Here is a 27,934-nt window from a genome sequence, read left to right as displayed (position 1 = left end):
AGTTTTTCATCAATATTAATATCTTTACACGGATGTATAACCCATATAATCCAATTAGATCTATTGTAGCCAGAATTTAAAGGCACAGTTCTTGACCATAGAACCTTGTAATTTTTTGAGTTGTGCCATCAGCCAGTTTAGGTCACTGATGATAGGAGTGATAATGTTGATTGACTTTAGGAGCCTTCCATTGCTACAATTAAGTGTTTGAATTAAAAACATTAAATATTTTCTTACCTCTCATTTAACCAAAGTTGTTTTTTTAAAAAAAAAAATGAAGATCATATAGTTTTAAATAAATTTGTTTTATTCCAGTTAACATTAATTTTATAAGGCATCAAATTAGGGCATAGAACCAATGATGGATGTTTAATTTTTTTAATGAAAAAATATTGTATAGATGTATATGCACTATTTCTCTAGAAAGATTCATCAAATCCAGTAATCGTGTTTACCTCTAGGTATCTTTTGTAATTTTTAAATTTTGGACCATGTGCATATGTTACCTTCTCAAAAATGAAGAACATTTATTTTTTGACTCTATTAATGTACCACTTTATGTCACTAGGATGGCTATAATCAAAAAAGTGGAAAATAGTATGTTGGTGAGAAGGTGGAGAAATTTGACCATGTACATTGCTGGTGAAAATACAGACGGTATAGCTATTATGGAAAACAGTTTGGCCATTCCTCAAAAGTTTAAACATGGAATTACCATATGACCCAGAAATTCCTTTCCTGGGTATATACCCAAAAGAATTGAAACAAATACTCAGACAGATACATGTACATGTATATTCATAACAGCCAAAAAATGGAACCAGCCTGAATGTCCATCAATGGTTGAATAGATAAATAAGTTGTGGTGTATATACATATAGTGGAATATTATTCAGCCTTAAATAAGGAATTACATTTTGCAATATGCGGTAATATTGATGAACCTTGAAAATTTATGCTAAATAAAATAAGCCAGATGCAGAGGATGACATATTGCATGATTCCATTTATATGAAATATCAATAATAGGTAAATCCACAGAGACTGAACACAGATTATTGGTTAACAGGGGCTGAGGGGAGGGGATAATGGGGAGAAACTGCTTAAGGGGGTTTTCTTTTGGAGTGATAGAAATATTTGAAGCTAGATAGAGGTGATGGTTGTACTACATGATGAATATACTAAATACCACTCCTTTGTTCAGTTTAAAATAGTTTTATATTATGTGAATTTCACCTCAATAATTTTAAAAAATATTTTAAGTCCATTAGCTATGGATTCAACTCAACCCCTGTCAAAATTCTGGCACAGCTTTTTGCAGAAATAGACTAGAAGATCCTAAATTTGTATGGAAATGTAAGACACCTACAATAGCCAAAACAATTTTGCAAACAAAGAGGACTTTCACTTCCCAATTTCAGAACTAAAGCTGCAGTTACCAAGACAGTGTGGTACTAACATAAAGATAGACATATAGATCAAAAAATAGAATTGAGGGTTGAGAAATAAATCTTTATAATCAATTGACTTTTTTTAACAAAGATGCCAAAGCAGTTCACTGGAGAAAGGTAGGTCTGTTTAACAAACAATGCTGGGGGAATTGGATAGCTGTAGGCCAAAAGATGAACATAGCACCTATCTTACACCATACGCAAAAGTTAACTCAGCATGGGTTATACTCTTAAGATTAAGAGCTAGACCTAAACTTCTAGAGGAAAACAGGAGGAAATCTTCAGGACTGTGAGTTGGGCAAAGATTTCTTAGATATGACACCAAAAGCACAGTTCATAAAAGAAAAAAATTGGTAAATTTTTGGTTAAAAATTGGTAATTGGTCCTCATCAAAATGCAGAACTTGTGTACTTCGAAAGACACTATCGAGGTAAATGAAAGACAAACAACAGACTGGGGGAAAATATTTGCAAAATTTATTCCATAAAGGACTTGTATCTGGAATTCATAGAACTCTTACAACTCAGTAAAAAGAGAAATAATACAACCAAAAGAATGGGTAAAAGATATGGACATCTACCAAAGAGGATATACGGTTGGCTAATAAGTACATGAAAAGATGCTCAACATCATTAATCATTAGAGAATGAAAATCACAGTAATATACCTTTTGTCATCCACTCGAATAGCTATTATATATATAAGATAGTCAATTACAGCTGTTGGTGAGGATGTGGAGTAACCCTCATTATTGGCGGGAATTTAAAATGATGTAGCCTGTTTGGAAAATGGTTTGCAAACTTCTTAAAAAGTTAAACATAAAACTGCCGTGCACCCCAGCAGTTTCCCTCCTAGGTGTCCACCCAGGAGAAATGAAAACATATGTCCATACACAGGCTTGCAAGCAAGTGTTCACAGCTATGGGATGCCGCCACAGCATGGCTTATGTGTAGGTCCCTGCCTGGGAGCCCAACCGGTGAACCCTGGCCTGCCAAAGCAGAGTGCACAAGCTTAACCACTATGCCACTGGGCTGGCCCCCTGGGTGAACTTTTTTTGGGGTGAGGAAGATTGGCCCTGAGCCAACATCCCTGCCAATCTTCCTCTACTTTGTATATGGAACCCCATCACAGCATGAGCAGTGTGTAGATCCACACCCGGCATCTGAACCTGTGAACCCTGGGCCACCAAAGCATAGCACGCAAACTTAACCACTGCTCCACTGGGCTGGCCCCTGGGTGAACTTTGTGATATGTAAAATATACCTCAATAAAGTTATTTCTTTAAAAAAACAAAAAGTTCATTAGCTAGTTTTCTCTATTCAGTTATATGCCTACTTGTTATGCTGTAACAAATGCTGTACTCAGTGGTGAATAAGGATGGTTTGTGCCTTCAAGAAGCTTAGAGCAGATGTGGTAGGAAGGAGAGATGGTCAGTCTTACCTTTCAGTGTGTTAGGGACTGTGCTAAGGGTAGTGACGGTACTAGGGAATCTTGGAGGGCTTACCGCTGGAGATGTCACCTAAGCTGGATTTCCTGATATACCAGGAGTAAAGGCCTATATACAGGAAAAACATGGTGTGTTTAGGTATTGTTAGCACATTCACACAGCTGATGGAAGAAAAGGTAGTAGTGGTTGGTATGGCAAGAGACAAAGCTAGAGAGAAATGCAGAGACCAGATAATTAAAGAACATTGGTCACTGAGGAGTCAATTAAAATACTTTTCAAACAGTTAAGCGTGTTTGAACTTTCTCTCTTGAGGAAAGGGACACTATTGAAGGATTTCAAGCAGAGGACTGAGTAGCTTTCCATTTTAGAAAGCTCTCTGGCTGCAAGGGTTAAAAATAAAGAGTTAGGCTAAAAGTGGGTACTAGAGGCTATTGAAGTGACAGTTACTTGGGGATAGAAAAATGGGTAGATAATCACACATAAAGGAGGTGAGCATCACAAGACCTTGCTACTCTTTGTAGGTGAGGAAGAGGAGAGAGTCGAGATTGACTTTCACAATCACTAACCTGGACCACCAAGTGACTGGTGATCCTGTTCCCTGAGAACAGGAAACAGAGGAGTGGGGACCAGGTTTGGGGAAAGTAAAAGTGATATCAGCTTTGGACATATTAAAAGCAGAGGGAGACATCTTCAAATGGCAGACCATTGTGCAGTGGTCAGGGAGCTGTGAGGTGTGCACTAAGCTTTTGGGTTCACAGGACTAGACTGTGGTAGTCTGTTTAGTTGCATAGTAACAGGAACACGTGATAAAGAGTGAGGAGCAGGTATTGCAATGACTAAGGAAAACAGATGAGGCAGCACAGTGATGAGAAGAGACCGGGCCTATTTACTCATTTCTAAATGCTCACACTTTGTGCTCAGCAAGGGCAAATCCAGACTTCATGAGTGAGCCTGAAATTTGTACCATTTGGGGGGCTCTCTTTAAGAAAAAGAATGCACACTTAGAGCTATTGAGTGAAATAAGCAAAAATATTTATGTAGACTGATAAATCACAAGAAATTACAAATTTTCAAAAGTTTATGAATGCCACAAACATTACGAAATTCAGACTCATCTGTAAAATACTTTCTTATTACCTTGTTTAGCCATATACTGATCACCACATGAAAAGTCAGATTTTGTGATACTCCCTATAGAGAGAGTAAAAAAGTAGTTCAGTCTTTCCTCTAGTATGGTTGATTGAAATTTGTTTATTGGTAAATTTTAAAAGTTTTTTTTGGATCTATAGCTTAATTATTGGTAATATCATGTAAATTTCTAAAAATTTTAGGAAAATCTATCATGTTTCTTTCATGTATATATCCATTACATATATAAATAATATTTCAAGACATTTCAAGTTTTGTTGTACAGTGATGAATCTTAAATACAGTTTGAACATTTATTAATATATTGAATTAATTAATTTATTAGTAGGCTGGCCATATTTCTTATCCAAACTGGGACATGTTTAAGAGTAAAAGAGATGCACTATTATGCCAGAACAACAGATGTAAATTGGGTGGCCCGGTCACAGTACTCATTAAGCAGTTTATCTTCAGCATCCTCATTGTAGTGGTATATCACGAGTGTTATATTGGGCCCTGTATTTTCATGCTGTGACGTTAAGGTGGTGGGAGTATTTCTGGAATCCATTCCTAGACCAAGATGGCTAGCAGTAGAGTAGCTTAATTTTACAGGAAACTGGTTATCAGCCACAAACCTATATCCCAGTAACTCCAAACTAAATGTATCTCCAACTCCACTTCCCTTTAGCCAACCCCCTAAAATACTGTGCCTGACACCCGAGATGGGAAGAAATGTGACAGAGGAAAAGTGGGAATAGAAAGAATCAATGATCTTAACTAATTTCAGTTAAAATATTTACTTTTGAAAACTTTACAGAAGCACATTGCTTTGCCCCTTGCCAGGGTACCCATGCAAATGAGGGGTCCTGAAGCTTAAACTCAGTTTTAGTAAATCTATTCCTCATCCTCTGGCAGCCCCAGTCAATCTCCTTGCCCTCCAAAACCCAGATTCCTGTTTTCTGACTACTGCAACTAGACCCACTGTTTTCATTGTATCTGTTGCCTAGCCTCAAATTAGAACATGAGCTTCCCTTGATCATTGCCTGCCCTGATCACCTGAGGAATGACAAGAAATGTGAAGTCCCACATTCTAGTCTCTCTATTGGACTCAACTATGTCATACACAGTGCCCCCCATCCTTTATAAAATAAAAAATAGTGTTGCCCAAATAATCTGGCCCCTGCCTACTTCAAACTTAATGTTGTCTTCTGTCCTCTTACTATGTCACAGCTACATGTTTTCTTTCAGATCCTGGAATGCTGAGCTAACTCCTACTTAGCGTTTTTAAATCTCAGTTGAAATGTCGCTTAGAGAAACCCCAACTCCCAGACAAGATTATATTTCGTTGGCCTATGCCCTTGTTCTTTTCTTAGTAACTCTTGTTCATATTATAATTTATTTTTTGTGTAATTATGTAAGTCTCTCAAAATCACTACACTGTAAGCTCCATGAGGACCGGAACTCTGCCTATTTTGTCCACTGCCATGTTTCTGTTATCTAGCATTATTCTTGGCTCACAGTATGTACCCAGTAAATATTAGTTGAATGGAGCTATACGCAGCTAAAGCTCAGCAGAGAGACCTAGTTAGGTAATTCAGATGGGAGGTAGCAGCATATAAATGATAAATGAGTTGGTAAGAATGAATGAAGTTATTACTTTCATCATTCATCTCAATCTCCCTTGATGAAGATGCAACTCTGAGGATTATCACTTATGGGAAAAAAAGAGAAGTCCAGAAAAATGGTAGATAGGAACGTGAGACTCAAGAAAAACCAGCAACCAAAGAAAGAGAACATTTCAAGAAGGAAAGAGTAGCTGGTACTCAGAGTTCATGCCAAGTAAGAACTGAAAACTGTCCATTAGATTTAGCTGCAAAAATTGTTATTTACCTAAGTCTCAAGCTTAGTATGAAAGAAATTGTTTTTCCTAATAGAAATAACAAATGAAATCTAATTATCTGTGGTTAAAGTCTGAACTAATCTGATTTATTAAACATTCTAAACACTTCATTTAATAATTTTTCTCATTAACATTTTAATAACAGTTGTTTTTCCACTTGTGTTCTCATTAGCACATGAACTGATACTTTTTAGTCAAAGAGATATATTCAGGTTATCAAAAAAGTCCGAATAATTCTTCTCTTCCTTTGTGAATACAAGACATCAATGGGAAATGGTGAAATTATGAGCAAAGTTGGTATTTTCAACTGTGTTTTTAAAATAGTTTGGCTTTTAGATTTTTGTGCTTATGCTGGTGGTAGTTAAGAACTTTTTTTTTGAAAAAAAAAAAGACTAAAGTTGCTATTAATATCAAAACTGGGAAGCAGTGAACCATAGCTGAAACTTGTTCATTTCTAGATCTAAGCAAATAAAAATATTTTACAAACTACTCTTTTTGCTAATTTTTTTTTTAATTTTTCAGATATACCCTCAAAGATAATTCCAAAAAGCATGTTGAAGTATGGGATCCTTCTCCAGAAGAAATTATTTCAAATGAAGTAAACAGTTTAAATCCTGTGTCTGCAAAATCTCTACCTAATGAGAATCTCCAATCACTTTATAATAAGGAACTGCCTGTGCATATCTGTAATGTAGTATCTCCTGAGAAGATTTATGTTCAGTGGTTATTGACAGAAAACTTACTTAATAGGTATAACATACAAGGATAACATATATTGCATATGTTTTTATTCTTTTTTTTCTATATTTTGTTTCAAAGATACAGATGTCATAATTGCAGAACTTTAAAAGTAGAAAAATTATTTCAGCTAAATAGTCACTGAAAAACTAGTTAAAACTATACGAACAGTATCTTTAATGGTTGCTTTCATTGTATTGGAATTTATTCATTCCACAAATATTTATTGAGCACCTGTTATTTGACAGCCAGTATTCTAAGTCTTGGGGATACACTGGTAAAAACATGGATGTCTTTGCTGTGATGGAGCTTAAATTCTAGTAGAGAGAGAGAGACAACAAATGAAATATTTAGTGTAGCAGATGGTGATAAAGACAATAGAGACAAAGCAATCGGGGAGGAAGACAATTTTAGGAAGATCAAGCAAGACTCACAGAGGCAGTGACGTTTAAAATGGTTCCTGAAGAAGAAGAGAAGGGAGTAAGGCATGAGGATATCTGATGGAAGTTCATCTCAGGCAGAGGGAAAAGCCGGTTCAAAGACTCTGCAGTGGAAATGTCCTTGGGTATTCAAGAAAGAACAAGGTATCCAGTTTGGCTGGAATAAGCTGAGTAAGGGAGGACAGTAGGAGACATGTTGTCAGAGAATTATATGTTATGTGAAAAGGTTTAGAAAGTTAAAATTGTTTTTCTTTACATAGTTTAGAAGAAAAGATGGTAGCTGCTTATGAAAACTCAAAATGGGAACCTATTAAGTGGGAAAATGATATGCACTGTGCTGTTCAGATCCCAGATAAAAATCAGTGGCGAAGAGGCCAGATCATCAGAATGGTTACAGACACATTGGTAGAGGTAAATGCAGTGAAAAATATAATGATGAAAGTGAATGATTTTGTATTTTTATCCTGGAGTTATTTAGTCCAATTTTTATTGTGCTCTTCAGTTTGCAAAAAAATGTTTTGAAGTGTTGTCTTTCCATAGACTTAAAGTTATTGTTTTCATAGGTCTTGCTGTATGACGTGGGTGTTGAACTAGTAGTGAATATTAAATGTTTGAGAGAACTTCAAGAAAACCTAAAGACGATGGGAAGATTATCTTTGGAATGCTCTCTTGTTGATATAAGGTAGTTTTTAGCTGAGTAAATTTTCTCATTATTGAATATGATTTTAAGTATTTTTCTTTTTGTATGGTTTTAATTTTAATATTGCTAACGTTCTGAAATTTTCATAAAATCTAGTAAATTTTAAGATTTTAAGAAGAGGGAAAGAAAAATTGGGAGCACTTAAATTTTAGTGGTATTAAGGAAATAGAGATAGGTAAGTATGACAAGTATCTAGATAGAATTCAAACTGTTAAATATAAAGCTTGAGGAACAAAGGAAGATAGAAATAAAATATATTTCTTAAGCTTAGAATTGTGTGGAAAGCTAAAAATGTGTAAATAACAAAAAAGAGTGACTTAGAGAGGATTCTGGGAAAATGGCGTGACATAGTTTTTGCATCTACTGGAATCCTACCATAAATACAACAGCTTGGATGGCAAAACTGAAGATTTCACCATCACTATCTACAACAAAAGTAGGCAACAACATTTCCCCTGGTGGGCCCCCCAAGTACAAACAGGTGTGGCACACCATGAACCTGGACCCTTGTGGTATCAGCTTTTGTCTGGGAGGATGCAGAGTGAAAGCTGACTGGGATGCTCACAGCTCTGAGAATAGGAATTGACAATAGTATTTCACTGGAGAATGCAGACCAATTTGAGAACAGCAACCAAAACTGAGAAAGGAGAAATGGAGGATGCTATTCATAGTTGAATGCAAGAGATGTGTAATGTGCCCAAGTTTCATGGTTCTGGACCCTTCTTAGCCATATAATCTCTTGAAAGTAAAAAGCTCTCTTCTATGACCCCACACTGAGGAGAAACTGCTCGGAATAGAGCCTAATGTAAGTAAGACAGTGGGGCAAAGGAAAGAAAAGGTGCAGGTAAAAGTAGGGGAGAGGAGCAAGGAGTCCAAGTATGAGGCCATGTTTTCTGTCATTTTGGGAAAACAACACAAGAGATAGGTCTAGAGCCCATGAATCTAGAGCAGCAATTGTAATCCACCTCTTCCTCCTAAGAGCACAGGACATTTTATTTCATTTAAAACATGAGCAAAACGGACTGCAGTGGAGTTCCATGTAGATTATTATAAGAAAAAAGTACAAGACAAGACGCGAGATAACATCCTTAGAGGCAATGGAGATCCACCAAATAGACATGCTCACAAAACAAGAAAACTGTGACCTCCTATTTCAAAATGAACTAAAAAATTTAGAAAATGACAGACTCTATGAAGCACAGCATAAAACAGAATTAGGAAAACTAGAAATAAGATTGATTACAGAAAAAGGAAGATTTAGAACCATATGATCTCACTCATAAGTAGAAGATAAAAACGACAAAAAAAACCCACATAGCATTGGAGATTGGACTGGTGGTTACCACTGGGGAAGGGGGGGGAGGGCAAACGGGGTGATTAGGGTCACATGTGAGGGGATGCACTATAATTAGTGTTCGAGTGGTGAACATGATGTAATGTATCCAGAATTTGAAATGTGATGTACATGCAGAAAAAAGAAAAAGGAAGATTTGAAGAGAACACTCAAAGAGTTAGAAATAAAAGAAAATCATATCAGAATTGTAGATTAAACTAGAAAAAACACAAGTACATAATAGATAATGCCATGAGAAATACAAGATAGGAGGACAAATTTTTAAAATTGAAAAAAAATTAAAATCCAAAGGATTCAAAAGAAAATAAAAGATACACAAATAGATTAAAAAAATAAAACAAGCGTACATGTAATAGGAATCTCAAAGAAGAAAACTAAAAGAAATAGAACAAAACAAATACTAAAAACCCAGTATGGGAAAGTGTTCCTAAACTAGAAGACTATTTAAAACTGTATATTGGGAGGGTACACTGCATATTTTGGAAAATCAATTCAAGAATGCCAACACTGAGCAATTATCTAGTAAAATTATTGACTTAAAATCACAGTCTTCACTAATGCTTTATGCCAGAAGGTAATGGAGTGGCATTTTAAACATACTCAAAATGGCAAGGTATGGGTTTCATATCCAGCCAAACTGACCTTCAGATATAAAGACCACAGACAAATTGACATGACCACTCAGGGAATGTTGTTTCTCGGAACCATTCCTGAGGAATCTGTAAGAGAACAAGCTTTAGATTAACCAACAAGGCATGAAAGATTTAATATAAGGCCTGAAGGCAAGCATTAAATTTATTTTACCTAAAGAACTAAGATTAAACAATGGTGATTAGGGAAACAGTATAGTATGCAAAGATACAGCACAATTTTGCAAAACGAGGGGAGAAAGTACATATAAAAAGTTGAATAAGCTTACTGTTTGTCTTATTAGTATTAACTAGGAGTAAATACTTCAGATAAGATGTTGGGTAGAAGAGGTTGCTAACAATATTGATTTAACATTGCAACTATGTTAATATTTTATATAAACAAATCAGTAAAAACATAAGGGAAAGGAAATTTATTTATAGTGGTGGCATAACCTGTCAGAGAGGAACTTCTTCAAATGACTTTAAAACGCAATAAGTTGACTGTGTATCCTTACCAGAATATATCCTGAGGACTAACACATAACCCCCCCTCCACCACCAAATCATCAGCTGTTTTCATTAATCTCAAAGTTGGTTGTAGTGTTACTGTAACTACTGTGTGTGTATTGTGAGATAAGTAGAAATAGTAATTATGGACATATTAAAAACTGGTGTGGTTGATAGATGATAAAGATGTGAGATTAAGGTTAATTTACCTTGTATTCCTGATTTTGAATCAGAAGTATCAGTAGAAACTCATGATGTATTTTTTAAAATTTTTTTATTGTGGTCTAAATAATTTATAGCATTGTGAAATTTCAGTTGTACGTTAATATTTTCCAAACACCATATGAGTGTGCCTCTGCCCTCCTTGTGCCCACTCCCTACCCCGGTAACCACTAAATTGTTTTCTTTGTCTGTAAGTTTGTTTATATTCCACATATGAGTGAAATAATATGATATTTGTCTTTCTCTGTCTGGCTTATTTCGCTTAACATGATGCCCTCAAGGTCCATCCATGTGGCTGCAAATAGGATGATTTTGTCTTTTTTTATGGCTGAGTAGTATTCCATTATGTATATATACCACATCTTCTTTATCCAATCATCAGTCAGTGGGCATTTGGGTTGCTTCCACATCTTGGCTATTGTGAATAATGCTGCAATGAACATAGGGGTGCATGAGTCTCTTTGAATTGTTGATTTCAAGTTGTTTGGATAAATACCCAGTAGTGGGATAGCTGGGTCATATAGTAATTCTATTTTTAATTTTTTGAGAAATCTCCATACTGTTTTTAAAAGTAGCTGCACTAGTTTACATTCCTACCAGCAATGTATGAGTGTTCCCTTTTCTCCACAACCTCTCCAACATTTCCAACATTTATTATTTTTTGTCTTGGTGACTGTAGCCGTTCTAATGGGCGTAAGATGATATCTAACTGTAGTTTTGATTTGCATCTCCCTGATGATTAGTGATGTTGAGCATCTTTTCTTGTACCTATTGGCCATCTGTATATCTTCTTTGGAAAAATGTTCATATCCTCTTCCCACTTTTTAATTGAGTTGTTTATTTTTCTGTAGTTCAATTGTGTGAGTTCTTTATATATTATGGAGATAAACCCCTTATCGGATGTATGATTTGCAAATATTTTCTCCCAGTTGATGGGTTGTTTTTTCATTTTGATCTTGGTTTCTTTTGCCTTCTGGAAGCTCTTTAGTCTGATGAAGTCCCACTTGTTTTTTTTTCTTTTGTTTCCCTTGTCTGAGTGGACATGGTATTTGTAAAGATCCTTTTAAGGCTGATGAGTAAGAGTATACTGCCTATATTTTCTTCCATAAGTTTTATGGTTTCAGGTCTTGCCTTCAACTCTTTGATCCATTTTGAGTCTATTTTTGTCTATGGAGAAAGATAATGGTCTGCTTTCATTCTTTTTCATGTGGCCGTCCAGTTTTCCCAGTACCATTTATTGAAGAGGCTTTCTTTTCTCCACAATGTTCTTGGCTCCTTTGTCAAAGATTAGCTGTCCGTAGAAGTGTGGTTATTTCTGGGCTTTCCGTTATGTTCCATTGATCTGTGTGCCTGTTTTTGTACCAGTACTGTGCTGTACCATTACTATAGCTTTGTAATATGTTTTGAAGTCAGGGATTGCAATGCCACCAGCTTTGTTCTTGTTTCTCAGGATTGATTTGGCTATTCAGGGTCTTTTGTTGCTGCATATGAATTTTAAGATTTTTTTCTTCTATTTTTGTGAAGACTGTCATTGGGATTCTGATTGGGATTACATTAAATCTGTAGGTTGCTTTAGGTAGTATGGACATTTGAACTGTTTATTCTTCCAATCCATGTACATGGAATGTCTTTCCATTTGTTTATGTCATTATTGATTTCTTTCAGTAATCTTTTATAGTTTATCTTGTATAGGTCTTTCCCTTCCTTGGTTAAACTTATTCCTAGATATTTTATTCTTTTTGTTGCAATTGTAAATGGGGTTGTATTCTTGAGTTCTTGTTTCCTTGGTTCGTTATTAAGAGTATAGAAATGTCACTGATTTTCCTTGTTGACTTTGTATCCTGCAACTTTACTGTAGTTGTTGATTATTTCTAACAGTTTTCCAATGGATTCTTTAGGGTTTTCTATATATAAAATCAAGTTGTCTGAAAAGACAGTGAGAGTTTGGATTCCTTTTATTTCTTTTTCCTGCCTAATTTCTCTGGCCCACACCTTTAGTACTATGTTGAATAAGAGCAGTGAGAGTGGGCACCCTTGTCTTGTTCCTGTTCTCAGAGGGATGGCTTTCAGTTTCACCTGCTGACTATGATGTTGGCTGTGGTTTTCTCATATATGGCCTTTATTATGTTGAGGCATTTTCCTTCTTTACACATTTTATTGAGAGTTTTTATCATGAACCGATGTTGGATCTTGTCAAATGCTTTGTTTGCATCTATGGGGATGATCATGTGATTTTTATTCCTCGTTTTGTTAATATGGTGTATCACATTGACTTATTTGCAGATGTTGAACCATGCCTGTGCCTGTTGTATGAATCCCACTTGATCATGATGTATGATCTCTTTAGTGTATTGCTGTATTTGGTTTGCCAATATTTGTTGAGGATTTTTGCATTTATGTTCATCAGCAATATGGGCCTGTAATTTTCCTTCTTTCTGTTGTCCTTGTCTGGCTTTTTGGTGTCAGGGTGATTTTGGCCTTGTAGGATGTGTTAGGAATGTTTCCGTCTTCCTCAATTTTTTGAAATAGTTTGAGAAGAATAGGTAATAAATTGTCTTTGAATGTTTGGTAGAATTCTCCCAAGAGGCCATCTGGTCCTGGACTTTTATTTTGGGGGAGCTTTTTGATTACTATTTCAATCTCTTTACTAGTGATTGGTCTATTCAGATTCTCTGTTTCTTCTTGATTCAGTTTTTGGAGGTTGTAAGAGTCTAAGAATTTATCCATTTCTTCTAGATAGTCCAGTTTGTTGGCATATAGTTTTTCATAATATTCTCTTATAATATTTTGTATTTCTGTGGTATCTGTTGTAATTTCTCCTCTTTTATTTCTAATTTTGTTTATTTGAACCCTCTCTCTTTTTTTCTTACTGAGACTGGCTAAGGGTTTGTCAGTGTTGTTTATCCTCAAAGAACCAGCTTCTTGTTTCTTTCATCCTTTACCGTCTTTTTTTGTTTCCATTTCATGTATTTCTGTTCTAATTTTTGTTATTTCCCTCCTTCTGCTGAGTTTGGGCTTGCTTTCTTCTTGTTTTTCTAGTTCTGTTATGCGTAGTTTAAGATTTCTTATTGAGCTCTCTCTTGTTTGTTAACGTGGGCCTGTATTGCTATAAATTTCCCTCTTAGGACCACTTTTGCTGCGTCCCATAAGAGTTAGTATGGTGTGTTTTCATTCTCATTTGTCTCCAGATGTTTTTTGATTTCTCCCTTTATTTCTTTGGCAACCCATTGGTTGTTTAGTACCATGTTGTGTAGTTTCCACATTATTGTTCCTTTTCCAGCTTTTTTCTTCTAGTTGATTTCCAGTTTTATGGCATTTTGGGCAGAAAAGATAGTAGATATGATTTCAATCTTCCTAAATTTATTGAGGTTTGCCTTGTTTCCCAATATGTGCTATATCCTTGAGAATGTTCCATGTGTGCTTGAGAAGAATGTATATTCTGTTGTTTTTGAGTGGAGTGCTCTCTCTCTATGTCTATTAAGTTCATCTGGCCTAGTTTTTCGTTTAAGTCCACTATCTCCTTGTTGAATTTTCGTCTGGATGATCTATCCTTTGATGTAAGTGAGGTGTTGAGGTCCCCTACTATTACTGTGTTGTCATTGATATCTCCTTTTGGGCTTGTTAATAGTTGCCTTATGTACTTTGGTGCTCCTGTGTTGGGTGCAACATGTTTGTAAGTGTTATGTTGTCTTGGTGAGTTCCTTTTGTCATTATATATTGCCCCTCTTTGTCTCTCTTTACCTGTTTTGTCTTTAAGTCTACTTTATCTGATGTAAGTATGGCGACACCTGATATTTTTGTTTGCTATGAGCTTGGAGTATTGTCTTCCATCCCTTTGCTCTGAGCCTATGTTTGTCTCTAGAACTGAGATGTGTTTCCTGGAGGCAGCATATTGTTGGGTCTTGTTCTTTAATCCATCCTGCCACTCTGTCTTTTGATTAGAGAATTCAGTCCCTTTACATTTAGAGTGATTGTTGATATATGAGGGCTTAATATTGCCATCTTATCGCACATTTCCCGGTTCTTCTGCATTTCCTTTGTTTCTCATCCTGTGTATTTTGGACTACCGATTTGATTAGGTAATTTTCTCTGTTGATTTTCTTCATTTTCTGCCTGTTTATTGTAAATGTCTCTGTTCTAATTATTTGTTTAATGGTTACTCTTAGGTTCATATAAAAAAATCTCACAGTTGAGATAGTCACAGTTTTCTGATAGCCTCTTATTGCCTTAGACTATACTGATTCCATCCCTTTCCTCTTTCCCTTCTGAGTTGTTTTTGTCGTGTCTTTTTCCATCTTGTGTTGTGAGTTTGTGTTTAAAATGATGAGATCATTTTTGTTTGGTGTTTTCCTTCTCTTTATCCTTGATGTTAAATTTAAGTGTTTACGGGGCTGGCCCCGTGGCCAAGTGGTTAGGTTCGCGCGCTCCGCTGCAGGCGGCCCAGTGTTTCGTTGGTTCGAATCCTGGGCGCGGACATGGCACTGCTCATCAAACCACGCTAAGGCAGCGTCCCACATGCCACAACTAGAAGGACCCACAACAAAGAATATACAACTATGTACCAGGGGGCTTTGGGGAGAAAAAGGAAAAAATAAAAAAAAATCTTTAAAAAAAAAAAAAAAATTTAAGTGTTTACTAACCTGATCTGATAGAGAGCTACCATTTTCTGATTACTGCCTACCTATTAATCTCCTTGCTCAGGGCTTTGTAGCCCTTTCCTCTTTTTTTTTTTTCAGTTATGAGGGCCTTCTTGAGGATTTCTCATAGGGGGTATCTTGTGGCAGTGAACTCCCTTAGCTTTCCTTTATCTGGGAAAGTTTTTATTTCTCCCTCATATCTGAAGGACATTTTCCCTGGATAGAGTATTCTTGGCTGAAAGTTTTTGTCTTTGAGGATTTTGAATGTCATTCCCCTCTCTCTTAGCCTGTGAGGTTTCTGCTGAAAAATCCACTGAAAGCTTGATAGGGGTTCCTTTGTAAGTTATTTTCCTCTGCCTAGCTGCCCTTAGTATATTTTCTTTGTCCCTGACTTTTGCCAGCTTCACTACCAAATGCCTTGGGTGGGTCTTTTTACACTGACAAAGTTAGGAGATCTGGAGGCCTCTTTCACATGGATTTCCAGCTCCCTCCGCAGGTTTGGGACGTTTTCAGCTATTATTTCTTTGAACAAGCTTTCTGCTCCATTCTCCTCTTCTTCTCCCTCTTGAATACCTATAGTCCTTATGTTGCATTTCCTGATTGAGTCAGATATTTCTCTGAGAGCTTCTTCATTTCTTTTTAGTCTTAGTTCTCTCTTCTCCTCCCTCTGAAGCATTTCTACAGTACTATCCTCTAACTGGCTGATTCTCTCCTCATATTGACAGCTCTGTTGTTTAGGGAATCCAGGTGTGTCTTTATTTAATCCACTGTGGTTTTCATCTCCAACAATTCTGACTGGTTCTTCTTTATGGTTTCAGTCTCCTCTGTGAAGAAGCACCTGAGTTCATTAGTTTGTCTTTCTGTGTTTTCTTGTAACTCATTGAGTTTTTTTCTGATAGCTGTTTTGAATTGTTTTTAGTTTAGTTTGTGGATTTCTGTGTCTTCAGGGTTGGTTTCTGCGTACTTGTCAGTTTCCTTCTCATCTGGAGCTTTAATGTACCTAGTTATACTGCTTAATAGTGTGGATTTTTGTTTCCCTGTGGTGCTCTTACCTGGATGCAGCTGCCACGTACTGCCGCTCGGTGGGGATCAGGCGCTGTGTATTCTGGGACCGGCATGAGCAGGGGCTCCCCAGCTCCAGCCACTGACTGCTTTTCTCTCTGAGCAACTTATCAGTGGCAGATGTGGAGCTCCGGACAGGGGGAGGGTTGCTCTGCTTCCCGAGCACTTCCCCCAGCCCCTGCTTGTCTCTCTGTTCGGAGCTCTGGGCTATTGCAGGACTCTGCACTTTGCCTTTCCCCACTGCCACTACCACGCTCTCTGCTCCGTGCTCTGGGCAGTTCTGGGGCTGGAGTACGGGGCAGGGATGCAGCCCCTCCCTCACCTGTACACTTTCCCTGCCAATGCTGCCATGCTCTCTGGGCCGTGCTCTGGGCGATCCTGGGGCTGGACTGCTGGGCAGGGCCGGGACACCTCCATCTCCTGTGCACTTTTCACACCCCCACTGCCATGCTCTCTGCACCATGCTCCAGATGATTCTGGGGCTGGAGTACTGGGTGAGGACGGGTGCTCTTCTCACCTGTGCCCTTCCCACTGCCATAGCCATCTGTCTCCATGGAGCTCCTGCAGATCAGCTTCCACTTCCTCCAGAGGATCCAGCCCCACCAGCACCTTCTGGCATATGGCTGCGTGGGTCTCTCAGATATCTTTTGTGATGTGTGTATGTCCTCTGTTGGTGTATGAATGTCCATTTGGTTGTATCTTAGAGGGGAATCCAAGGGAAGACCTCACTCCGCCGTGATGCTGACATCACTCATGATGTATTTTAATTGTAAAATTGCATAGTTTTTAGCTTTGTACCATGAAGGACCCAATATCAATGAGCTATGCTGGTGTACAAATTGTGTTCTCCAAATACTATTTCTCATGAAAAGAAACTAGTGCTCTTTGGGAAAATGTCTGATTCCACATCTTGGACAGGAAATGTACAACATGAGCCTAGAATATCTCATCATAACAAAAAAGCAAGAGAGCTATAAAAAAATTATTGGGATTATGATGAAAGGACTCAGTGCCCAACTTCAATAAACTTGCACTGACCAAAGATGGGATATCTTAAGCATCAGTAGGATGATAATTGTAATGTAGTAAAGCATTGATATGTTTAAATCCCAAAGTTCATAAAGTGATTTAAAAAAAAACTCGTTGGTCACTTTTAGAGGATTCTAGGGAACTGCCTCATTATTCTGAAAACTAGTGAATAAGGAAAATGAGCATTTGTCTCCCTTTTCCTGTACAGTCTCTATTTCAGGATAATCAAGTAGTTGATAAGGGAAACTTGTTCTTTATAAGTATTCCAGGTAACAAAGGAAGAATATCATTCGAATAACACCACTTTACAACCTCAATAAACTAAGGGATCTAGAAAATGAATATCAGTGGCTGCTAAAATCATGAAAAAAGAATCAGATATTGTGTACCTCCTGATGGAAGTACACAGCTCTTCTGAAAAAAGAAAAGTGCAAACTTGCATCTGATCAAGACTCTAGAACTAACTGAATTTAAAAGGAAATACAAGGAACAGAGGAACATGTTACATGCCATGGGAATGTAACCAGCTAAATCCAAACCACGGAAACTGCCGAACAAATGACTCAGTTTCTTCAACAGAAAATTGCAAGGGAAAGTGAGGGAGGGGGCACTCGGTATGTATGAACCATTCACGATGTGTGGACTTTGTTTACCAATTCAAACTCTCTTGAAACATCAGGAGAAAATGAACACTATCTGAATGGTTGATATTAAGGAATCATAAGATTTTTAGATGTGATAAAGGTGCTGTGGCTATGTTTGTTGAAAAAGACTTATCTTTTGGAAATATAAAATCTTCAAATGAGATAATGTGGAACTTAAAATAATGGAACTTAAAATTAATCAGGGATGGGCATGAGTACGTGAGAGTATAGATGAAATAAAATTGGTCATGTATTGATAATTTTTGAAGCTGAGTGATAGAAACATCAGATTTATTATATTCTCTCCACTTTTTAATATGTTTGAAGATTACCATAATAACTTTTTAAGGTATTAAGAAAATATTCAGATAATCTTCAGCTAGTAAGAAAAATCTGTAAATAAGATGTAACTTAAAGGAATATAGGAAAATACAGCCTGTTCTAAATACATTATTTAGGAGGAAAATGTTTGGTAAAACCCAATATGGCTCTTCCTAGATTGCAGTGTTGACTATTAGCTTACAGTTTTCCCAGGCTGGAAGGGAGTACTAGGAGCACTTACTGTGAGTATGTATTATACTGAGATTTCTGTTTGAAAAATACAGAAATTGCCAATTCCTCCTTCTAGCGGACCTTTCTTCATTGATAAATCTGTGGCAGTAAAGCCATAGTGTCTTTGTAACAAGAATTATAGAATCTTAACCTTGAAATCCAAAGAGCTTAGAGGCGTCATGACAGTAATTTCTTTTATACCAGCCCTAATAAGTGGACATTTTAGACCTGCTTGAAGACTTCCAGTGCTGTGGAGCGGACTTCTCAAGAGAGCTTGTTTCTTTACCAGGCAGCTTCAGTTGCTGGTGTTTTCTTACATTGCGTTAAAATTGGGCTCCCCATATCTTCTCAACATCCTAATTTTTCCACTAAGACTTTTGTTTTCTTCCAGGCTATCTACAGTTTTCTCAGATAATCCTAAAATAACATGATTTCTAAACTTCTTGCTTGCCTTCTCTAAATGTTTTCTGGTTTAAGTTGGAAGAATTATTTCTGGTATATTCTGAGCAGCTCTTACTAAAACTATAAACGTGTATTAGCAGTTGTCACTAAAACTATAAATGTTTAAAACTAGTCGCTATGTTTTGCTTAATGCAGCACGTTTAAATTGGTATTTTGGGGGCCCATCCTACTGGCATCATGGTTAAGTTTGTATACTCTGCTTCAGTGGCGCAGGGTTTGGAGGATCATATCCTGGGTGCAGACCTAGCGCCTCTCGTCAAGCCATGCTGTGGCAGTGTCCCATATAAAATAGAGGAAGAGTGGCACAGATGTTAGCTCAGAACAGTCTTCCTCAAAAAAAAAATAATAATAATAATTTGTATTTGAGGGATGAGTTGGGTTGAATTTCCTAAGCAGTTTTCATTGAACTCACATTGAGCTTGTGAATACTAATCAGAAGCCTAGTGGTCTGAGCTGTAACTCCATTCGAGTTTAAAAGATCCCAAGCATGTCAATCTCTTTTTGTTGACTGTCCCAGGATTATCATGCCCCATGTACCCTGAGGAAGAAGGTAATACCAGCTGAAACAGGTCAGAGTTTACAGGCAAAGACGCAGTACTGCCCTAGAGGAGCAGGACAGGCCTTGACATCTTTAAAAGGGCTTTGCACTTCCGGGCTTCATAGAACTGGCACTTGCTCTTCTCTGCTCAAGCCTATTATGAAGCTATATTTGTTTCTACACTTATATAATTGATTTTTTCACCAAAATATAGGTTTTCCGTTTATTCTTGTCAAATTTCATCTAATTCGTTTTGAAATTCAAATATTGTTCAGCGTCTAGGCTGTTCTTTCTAGTGTATTATCTATAAATTTGAAGGCATATCTCATTGAGTTAACAGTTTGTGGCCAAATTTAACTAACATGTACCATGTATTTGACCTACAGAATGTTTTTATAATTTTTAACTATTTGTCAACATTTTCTTAAAAACTAGTAGGTGCCACATAAATGTTTAAATTTATGGCTTCTATTGACAAAAATCAGAGTATCTAGTCACTGAAGTAACAGTGTTGCCAAAAATTAATTGACTTTCCCTCCAGAGGTTCAAAAGAATCATTAACTATTGCTAAATAAATCCTAGCTACTGTTCACCAGGGTGTACTGAATATAATCCTACCTATGGGAAGCAGCTTTATCATTCATTAAAGCCTATGGGAGGATCACTTCCTGTTGCTTTGATGTGCTGCCCACTATTACCCAAATCTTACAGGGATGCCTGTAGTTTGGGATTGTCTCAGATTTGCTTCCTAATTTGAAGCAAACCTATCTAGCCAATTGCTGTTATTTGGCTAAAAGACAGACATAACACACACACACACATATACATGTTTGTGTGTGCTTTTTCAGACATGAGCACAAATAGGAATATTAAAAATCTGTTCGCAAATAGAGCTAAAAGGTCCTGAGGACCCTTTCCACATTATTATAAAAGCTTTAATGAACTGTTTAAAGTTACAGGTTTATCCTACCTATTTTTGTCTTACCCCCAGGGATCTCATGAAAGAACTCCAGATGCACTACACAGTGACACCCAACATTTACTGTCTACCAGGGCAGACTGTACAAAATGCTTTACTTGTATCAGTTCATTTAATCCTCACAACACTAACATAGGAACTGTTATTATCCCTGTTTTACAATTAAAGAAAATGACACAGAAATTAAGTACCTTACCCAAAGTTATCTAAAAATATGATATTGGTTTATCACTTTTGAAACCTGATTTTTTAAAAATTGAGATTAGAATAGGATGTCTTGTTCTTGGTGACCCCTTTTTGTTCTAATTGCTGGTAGACCATCTGTTCAATGCTCTTGAAAAGCTCATCAATGGTAGTTTCCGTAATCCGCCTGTTTGCGCAGAACATTTCTGCAATCTCACAGGCGCCTCTGACATTGTCTGTGATCGCTAACAGTGACTATGGGACCATATCGATACATTCTTGCAGTGCCCTGGAGTGGAAATCTCAGGCCCACATTCTGTATAAATCTTCTATCCTAGTTTTCACTTCCACGTTAAACGATTCAGTCAGAACAATTGAACAGAATTCTGTAAATCCCTTAGTTGTACCTTGAATTATATCTTATGGACTGTGGTAGAATGCCATCACTTCAAGAGTCTAATAGCAATAGCTAACCTTAAGCACGTCTGGACCCTGTGTTAATTGCCTTATAGGCATTATTAATCCTCACAGCAAACCTTTAAGCTATAGATAAGGTATTTACAGATAGAGAAATTGAGTCTTCAAGAGGTTAAGTATTTTATTATCCAGAGTAATACATCTACTAACTGTGTTGAGCTAGGATTATGAACAAATTCTGAATCCAGAACTGGAATCCTAACCACTGTGCTCTACTACCCTTCTGAGAAATCTTTTTCCATAGATTTCTTTTTCATTGTGGCGAAATATACGTAACATAAATTTATCATATTTAAGTGTAAATTTCAGTGGCATTAAGCAGTTCATATTGTTGTACAACTTTCACCACTATCCATCTCCAGAACTTTTTCATCTCTCCCGGCTGAAAGATACAGTTTTGTGGATATAGACCATAGATTTTTTTTTTTTTGAGGAAGATTAGCCCCGAGCTAACATCTGCTGCCAGTCCTCCTCTTTTTGCTGAGGAAGACTGGCCCTGAGCTAACATCCGTGCCCATCTTCCTCTACTTTATATGTGGGACCTACCACAGCATGGCTTGCCAAGTGGTGCCATGTCCACACCTGGCATCCAAACTGGCTCACCCTGGGCCGCAGAAGCAGAACGTGCACACTTAACTGCTGCGCCACCAGCCCAGCCCCAGATTTTTTTTTAAATGTTGTAAGTACTTTCAGATGTTCAGAAGTTTACACCATCATAATAAATAAAAAACCATGCCTAATTCTAGGAGTCACTGGTAATTTAAGCTTCTTAGCTTATAAGGACACTGGGCTTAGTGTAAATACTATGGCATATTTACTAAATCCTGTTTGGTCAAACTGCATGCACAGTTGATTTCATTAGTTCACTCATGTGAACCATTTAACGTGAAAGGATTGGCTAGATCCGTTATTTACTGTATTGATGGGTCAGCGCCAGTGAAAGTCCAATCTAGAGAGCCCTCCGAACCTGTGCTTTGCTACCTGTAATCTCTTTAGTGGCACTGCTGCTTTATTCTTTGGGGTGAATCTAGAGTCACCCAGTTTCAACTCTGCAAACTAAAATAGTTGATGAAGTTGGATACTTGCCTTTTCATTGGTTTGTCAGTAAATATTTATTGAATGTTTTTAACCATGAATATTAAAAAGTAAATCTTCTGTAAATTATTGAGGCTGATATTCATAAGTAGCAATTCATCTTGGATTTAAATTCCAGAAACAAACTTCCAAAAGTGTTTGAGCAATGGAATCATCATTGTAAAGGGACTGTTCTTTTTTATTTCCATTAAATGTTTTTGGAGTGCCTTCTGTGTGCCAGGCACTATCCTAGGCATTAGGGGTATGATGATGGACATTACACATAATACAACACATACACACACACGTACACATAATACTTACAATACATTATCCCTACCCTCTCACTTTATAGTCTAGTTAGCATATATGAAATGTATACAATAGGTAAAAAAAATTCTTAAAACATGTATACTTTCTGAGGGTTCTCAGTGTAGCTGCAGAACAGAAATACATAAATAAGTTAGCATGTAACATGGGCCATAGGTAGAATAGAGGGATGAACAGAAGACTATGAAAACAGGGAAGAAAATTGTGAAAATAACACAAAGCCATGTTTAAATTGATTTCTCACTACATATGAAGTTAATTTAAGTATATATGTATATGGTGGTTCTTTTATATTTCTATATCCTATACTACTTGTTATAAAACAAGTTGTCATTATTTTTTGTTTCAGACCAACTGGTGGGAGTGACAAGTGGACAGCGACAGCTTGTGACTGTCTTTCATTGTACCTAACTGGAGCTGTAGCGACTATAATCTTACAGGTGTGTAATGGGGTAAACAGTTACAATAGATATGTACTGATTATTTCACTGATGTTTTCTACAGCTCCATTTATTTTCTTGTTGACAAAGTAACAGCAAACTATTTGGATTTTTTTTTCTTGCAACCTTTTATGGTCTTTTTTTGTTTGTTTTGTGAGGAAGATTAACTGTGAGCTAACGTCTGTTGCAGTGCTCCTCTTTTTGCTTGAGGAAGATTGTTGCTGAGCTAACATCTGTGCTGATCTTCCTCTATTTTATGTGGGATGCCGCCACAGCGTCACTTGACAAGTGCTGCTAGGTCCATGCCTGGGATCCAAACCTGCAAACCCTGGGCCGCCAAAGCAGAGTGTGTGAGCTTAACTACTAAACCACCGGGCCAGCTTGTAAGTCAAGTCACAAAGCCCGCTTGATAGTAGATGTACCATAAACGATTGTATAAATAAACCAAAACATTTCTAACGTAATATTCTTGAGTTGATAATTTGCGTGTTAAAAAACAATGTATGGGGCTGGCCCCATGGCATAGTGGTTAAGTTTGCTGCTCTCCACTTCAGTGGCTCGGGTTTGCAGGTTCACGTCATTGGTGTGGACCTACAACACTCAGCCATGCTGAGGTGGCAACCCAAGCTCAGGGTGAATCTTCCTCACCGAAACAAGCAAACAAACAGAATGTATGTATGCTAGAGTAGATTTCTGAAGCCTTTTGATGTTCTTTACACACTGGAAATCATATTAGCTGTATGTCATCAAAGGTGTATTATTTATGAATATGGAATTGAGAAGAGGATATATGTAGGATATATCTTTTCAGAACACTTAAAGTATTCTTTGCTTCCTTTTTTTCTAATTTGATACATAAGTAATTTTTCACGTTACTTTCTTCTTTCTATGTGTACTTTCTTCATTTTTATGCTTCCATGTGAAACAGAATATATGTTTTGTAATTCTTTCTTTTGCTTTTTGCAAAATAAACGGTACAGCTGGAAAAATATACTTTGATTTTATAATTTGCAAAGAGTTTAGGATAATAGAGAACTGTTGTAACTGGTGATGTGTTCCCTCCCTCCCCCATTTTCAGTCTGCTCCCCACCTTCAGGTAGCTTAACCTTCACAGCGAGGCCTTCCTGAAACATTGCCCAAACAGCCAACTGTCCCCAGTGACTCTGTGCCGTGCTGTTTTCTCTCTGATATGTTCAGATATCAAAATAACTTTACTTGGTTGGGAAATATGTTTTTCTGGCTTGGAGAAATGTGGAGGAAATGCTGTGAAAAGTATGTTGTTTGTAAGAAGATTTTATTTTTGTGTCTAATATTTACTCTGCTCTTAAATCATTGCAGGAAAACAATACAACATGGCCATTACCTGTGAAAATTTTCTGCAGAGATGAAAAAGGAGAGCGAGTTGATGTTTCTAAATATTTGATTAAAAAAGGGTTGGCTTTGAGAGAAAGGAGGTATAGACTTTTTTTTTAACATCACTTTGTGATGGAGGCTTCTTATTTGCCTGTGTAAATCTTCATATCTATGTGCTTTCAAACCTGAATTGCATCTTGTTTACTATTAAAAATGATTTATAAACCAACCCTGAGAGCCAGCTCAGAAATAAATTCAGTCAAGATTACTAACTTCCTTGTTCAGGCACATCAGCTCTTATATATTTCAATGCCTACTGACATTTTTCCTTTTGTTCTTTGCCCTGTGGTGTGGCATTTGCACTGTAAACCAAAGGAAAAGAGAATTATTTAAGTGGGTACCAGATCTGAGCCCTTTGGCCTCATTTGCTTAGACAGAGATGTTTAAGCTTTATCTTGGGAATTCTGGTAGGTATTTACCAAAATGTGTTTATGTAAAACAGAAATAGGTAGCAAAAAAACCTAATTGAACAATATTTACACTTAAAGATCATTTTAGATAGTAAGTTTGGGGTTTAAGTTCTTTTGATCCAAGGGGATAAAGATCAGCATATTTCTATAGCTGTAGCTTTCTCTTTTTATCTCTTTTTTTCTAGAGTTAGAGGTATATTGGAATTGCAAACACATGTTCCAAGTAGGCGTTTTGTAACACAGATGGCCAGATCTTTTTTTTTTTTATCTTACATTGTAATATCTTACCTTATTTTCACCAAGACCCCAGTCCTGATGAAATGGAGGGAGAATGAGAAATCAAAAATAAAATGGGACATGAGGTGGTTAGCCGGGTGTGGTGGATGCTGACTTAATTGCCTGGGCGTTGGCACACACGTAGGCTCTGCATCTTTAGTCCTGCGTGTGTCTCTTTAGGGTTCACTGGCTTTAGGCTAAAGCAGTTCCTTGATAAATGTGAAAGTGAAAAATTCTAGGCAAGTTAACATTGCTGACAACATCTGCCACTAATTGTGATCGTCTTTACTGCTTTTACAGCACTGAAACTACTAGCTATCGCAAGGCTAGGGATGATGAGAGAGTGGTATTAGTTGAGGAATTATGTAGCTATTTTATATTGATAAAACATAAAATTCCTTTCAAGAGAAAATACAGGGAAGGAGAAGGAACAAAAATCTGCTATAATTCTGCTAAAATAAGAAAAAAAAAATTGGGAGGGAGGCATACTTTTTTTTAACTAGAAGGAAATAAAGTAAAAAAAATTGAGTGAATACAGTATAACCACTAACACTTAATATCTGATAGTACTGTATTGTTTTTTAAGAGATTAATATTACCTTTATATTTATGAATGTTGATAACTTGCCACATGTATATGTTCTATCTGTGGACTAAGTTAGAATTAGCTTGAAGGTGTCATATTTCCCAGTGACATCTAGTTAATTGTATAATACTTGGAATATACTTATAAGATTTTAAGAGAGTAGTTTGTAAATATGAGATAGTAATTTTAAAGCATTTAAGTAAAATTATATTGCTTTTTCTCATCAAGCTCATTCATAATTTAAAATAATTTTAATTTAAATTATCCTCATTTAACAAATTAGACTAGTATATCCTAGACTAGAGCAAATAGTTAAATTTCAAGTGTATTTGAAGCGTTCTTTTTATATTGTTTTCCCCAGAACTTTTTTATTTGCTCATGTGTATATATAAATTCTTTGTTGAATGTTACAGAATTAATACGTTAGATAACAGCCATTCATTATTTGAGAAGTCTCTGGAAACCCCCCTAGAACAAGAAGATTCAATGGATACTAAGTGTATTAAAATTAACTTTGACCCTGACAAAAAAGCTGCTGACATTATCAGTGAACACAAGGTGTCTAAATTTAAGGAGAAAATTCTAGAACCAAGAACTACTGGATGCTATAAGCCACCAGCTATTCCTAACATGAAAGTATTGGAGGCAGTAGTCAGCTGCGTTGGTGATGATGGAACTATATTCGTAATACCTAAATTGTCAGGTAAGATCTTTTACGTTCTGTAGGATTAGTCAGGAAAAGTAGTGGCCAGCAGCTCAAGTTCTCAAGCAAGATAGACATGGACTGAGATACCCTGGGCAAGTGGTGAACTTCTTTGAACTCACTTTCACTGGGTTGTTGTGAAGGTTAAATGAAATACACACAGTGCTTTTCACAATCCCTAGCACATAAAAAACACTTATGGAGGCATTGGGAAGAGATAGACATTGGACCTAAGATAAGCATGGGCATGGTTCCAGGTATGTAAGACCAGGCACGTATACAAGTTTGGAGGCTCTCTAAGAAAAAAGATTACAACAGTTTATATCCTCTTAGAATGAGAAAAGAAATCACAAGAAGCAGCTGGAGACTCAGGGCTCTTTGAGAATATTTAGGTCCTTCTTGAGATCTCTTCAGGCTTGTGTACCAATGCTTCCTTTCTGCACCCTGAGTGTAGTCCAGAATACTCTGTAACTCATGGCAACTCTCGCACTCACAGGACTTAAGCTCCATCAGCTTCATAGTGAGTCCGCCTACGGATAAGGATATCGTGGCTGTGAATTTGTTGAAATTTTTGTCTCATTTGTTCATCTCCTGAATACTATTTTTTAATTTGGAAAACAGAATAAATCTGTGTAGTTGGCGATTCTAGAAGAAGTGAACAGTATTTGAGACCTTTAGCAATGTACTTGATCCAGAAGCTTTCCTTGGCGTATATAAGTAGTGATAGCTAAAACCAGTGGACTGTGACACGCCAGGCGATGTGCTAGACGCTCTGCATCTAATCCCCACAATGCTGGTAGTGCACGCGGGTGCTATTATACCCAGTTTACGGAAGAAGAAATGGAAACTTACAGAGGTAAAGGAGCTACCCAAGAACGCACAACTAAAGTGGTAGAACTTGTCTAGGGACTGACTCGAGACCTTGCCTTCTGCGGTATCAGTTATGGGGATGTATATTTACTGTGGAAATAATGAGCCAATTAGCAGTAGGTAGCAACAGTAGAATTTTAATTTTATGTCCCTGGAATTATGCTGTATCTAAGCATCAAGTAACATAATTTGTATTCTGTTTTACTTAGTGTGCTCTCAAAGTGACATTATCTTAAAGTGATAGTTCTTTTATATTAGGCTACCTGGTATGTGTTTAGAGCTTTTAATAATTCTTGCACTCCCAAAATAATGCTTGCGTTTATAACCTGAGATCAGAATAATTATTTACATATGATCAGTAGTAACTATTGAAACATATAGAAGCTGCTGATGGAATTAGATTGCCCCTCACCCCCCGGAAGATTGGCCCTGAGCTAACACCTGTTGCCGATCTTCCTCTTTTTGCTTGAGGAAGATTAGCCCTGAACGAACATCTGTGCCCATCTTCCTCTATTTTGTATGTGGGTCGCCACCACAGCATGCCTTGATGAGTGGTGTAGGTCCATGCCCAGGATCTGAACCTGCAAACCCAGGCTGCCAAAGTGGACTGTGTCAAACTTCACCACCACACCACCAGGCTGGCACCTGAATTAAATTTTTGTTAAAGCTCTTTATGTGGGGACTGATTTTTAATTCCCTGTGATATCTAGCTGATGAGATTATTAAAGGTTGGTGATGACTTCATTTGAA

General features: G+C 37.0%; 1 protein-coding gene across 1 annotated transcript in view; it reads left to right on the top strand.

The window, feature by feature from the left end:
* RNF17 (ring finger protein 17) overlaps positions 1-27,934 on the top strand; it is a 155,194-nt gene that overhangs the window by 87,532 nt on the left and 39,728 nt on the right. Inside the window, exons 20-25 of the mRNA XM_046665064.1 lie at positions 6,449-6,676; positions 7,365-7,515; positions 7,668-7,786; positions 22,836-22,926; positions 24,265-24,380; positions 26,025-26,314. Coding sequence (XP_046521020.1) covers positions 6,449-6,676; positions 7,365-7,515; positions 7,668-7,786; positions 22,836-22,926; positions 24,265-24,380; positions 26,025-26,314 — 995 coding nt within the window. The remainder of the gene's footprint in view (positions 1-6,448; positions 6,677-7,364; positions 7,516-7,667; positions 7,787-22,835; positions 22,927-24,264; positions 24,381-26,024; positions 26,315-27,934) is intronic.

The sequence above is a fragment of the Equus quagga genome, chromosome 6 (assembly GCF_021613505.1).
Source record: "Equus quagga isolate Etosha38 chromosome 6, UCLA_HA_Equagga_1.0, whole genome shotgun sequence".
Lineage (NCBI taxonomy): Eukaryota > Metazoa > Chordata > Mammalia > Perissodactyla > Equidae > Equus > Equus quagga.
This window is presented reverse-complemented; position numbering and strand designations above follow the sequence as displayed.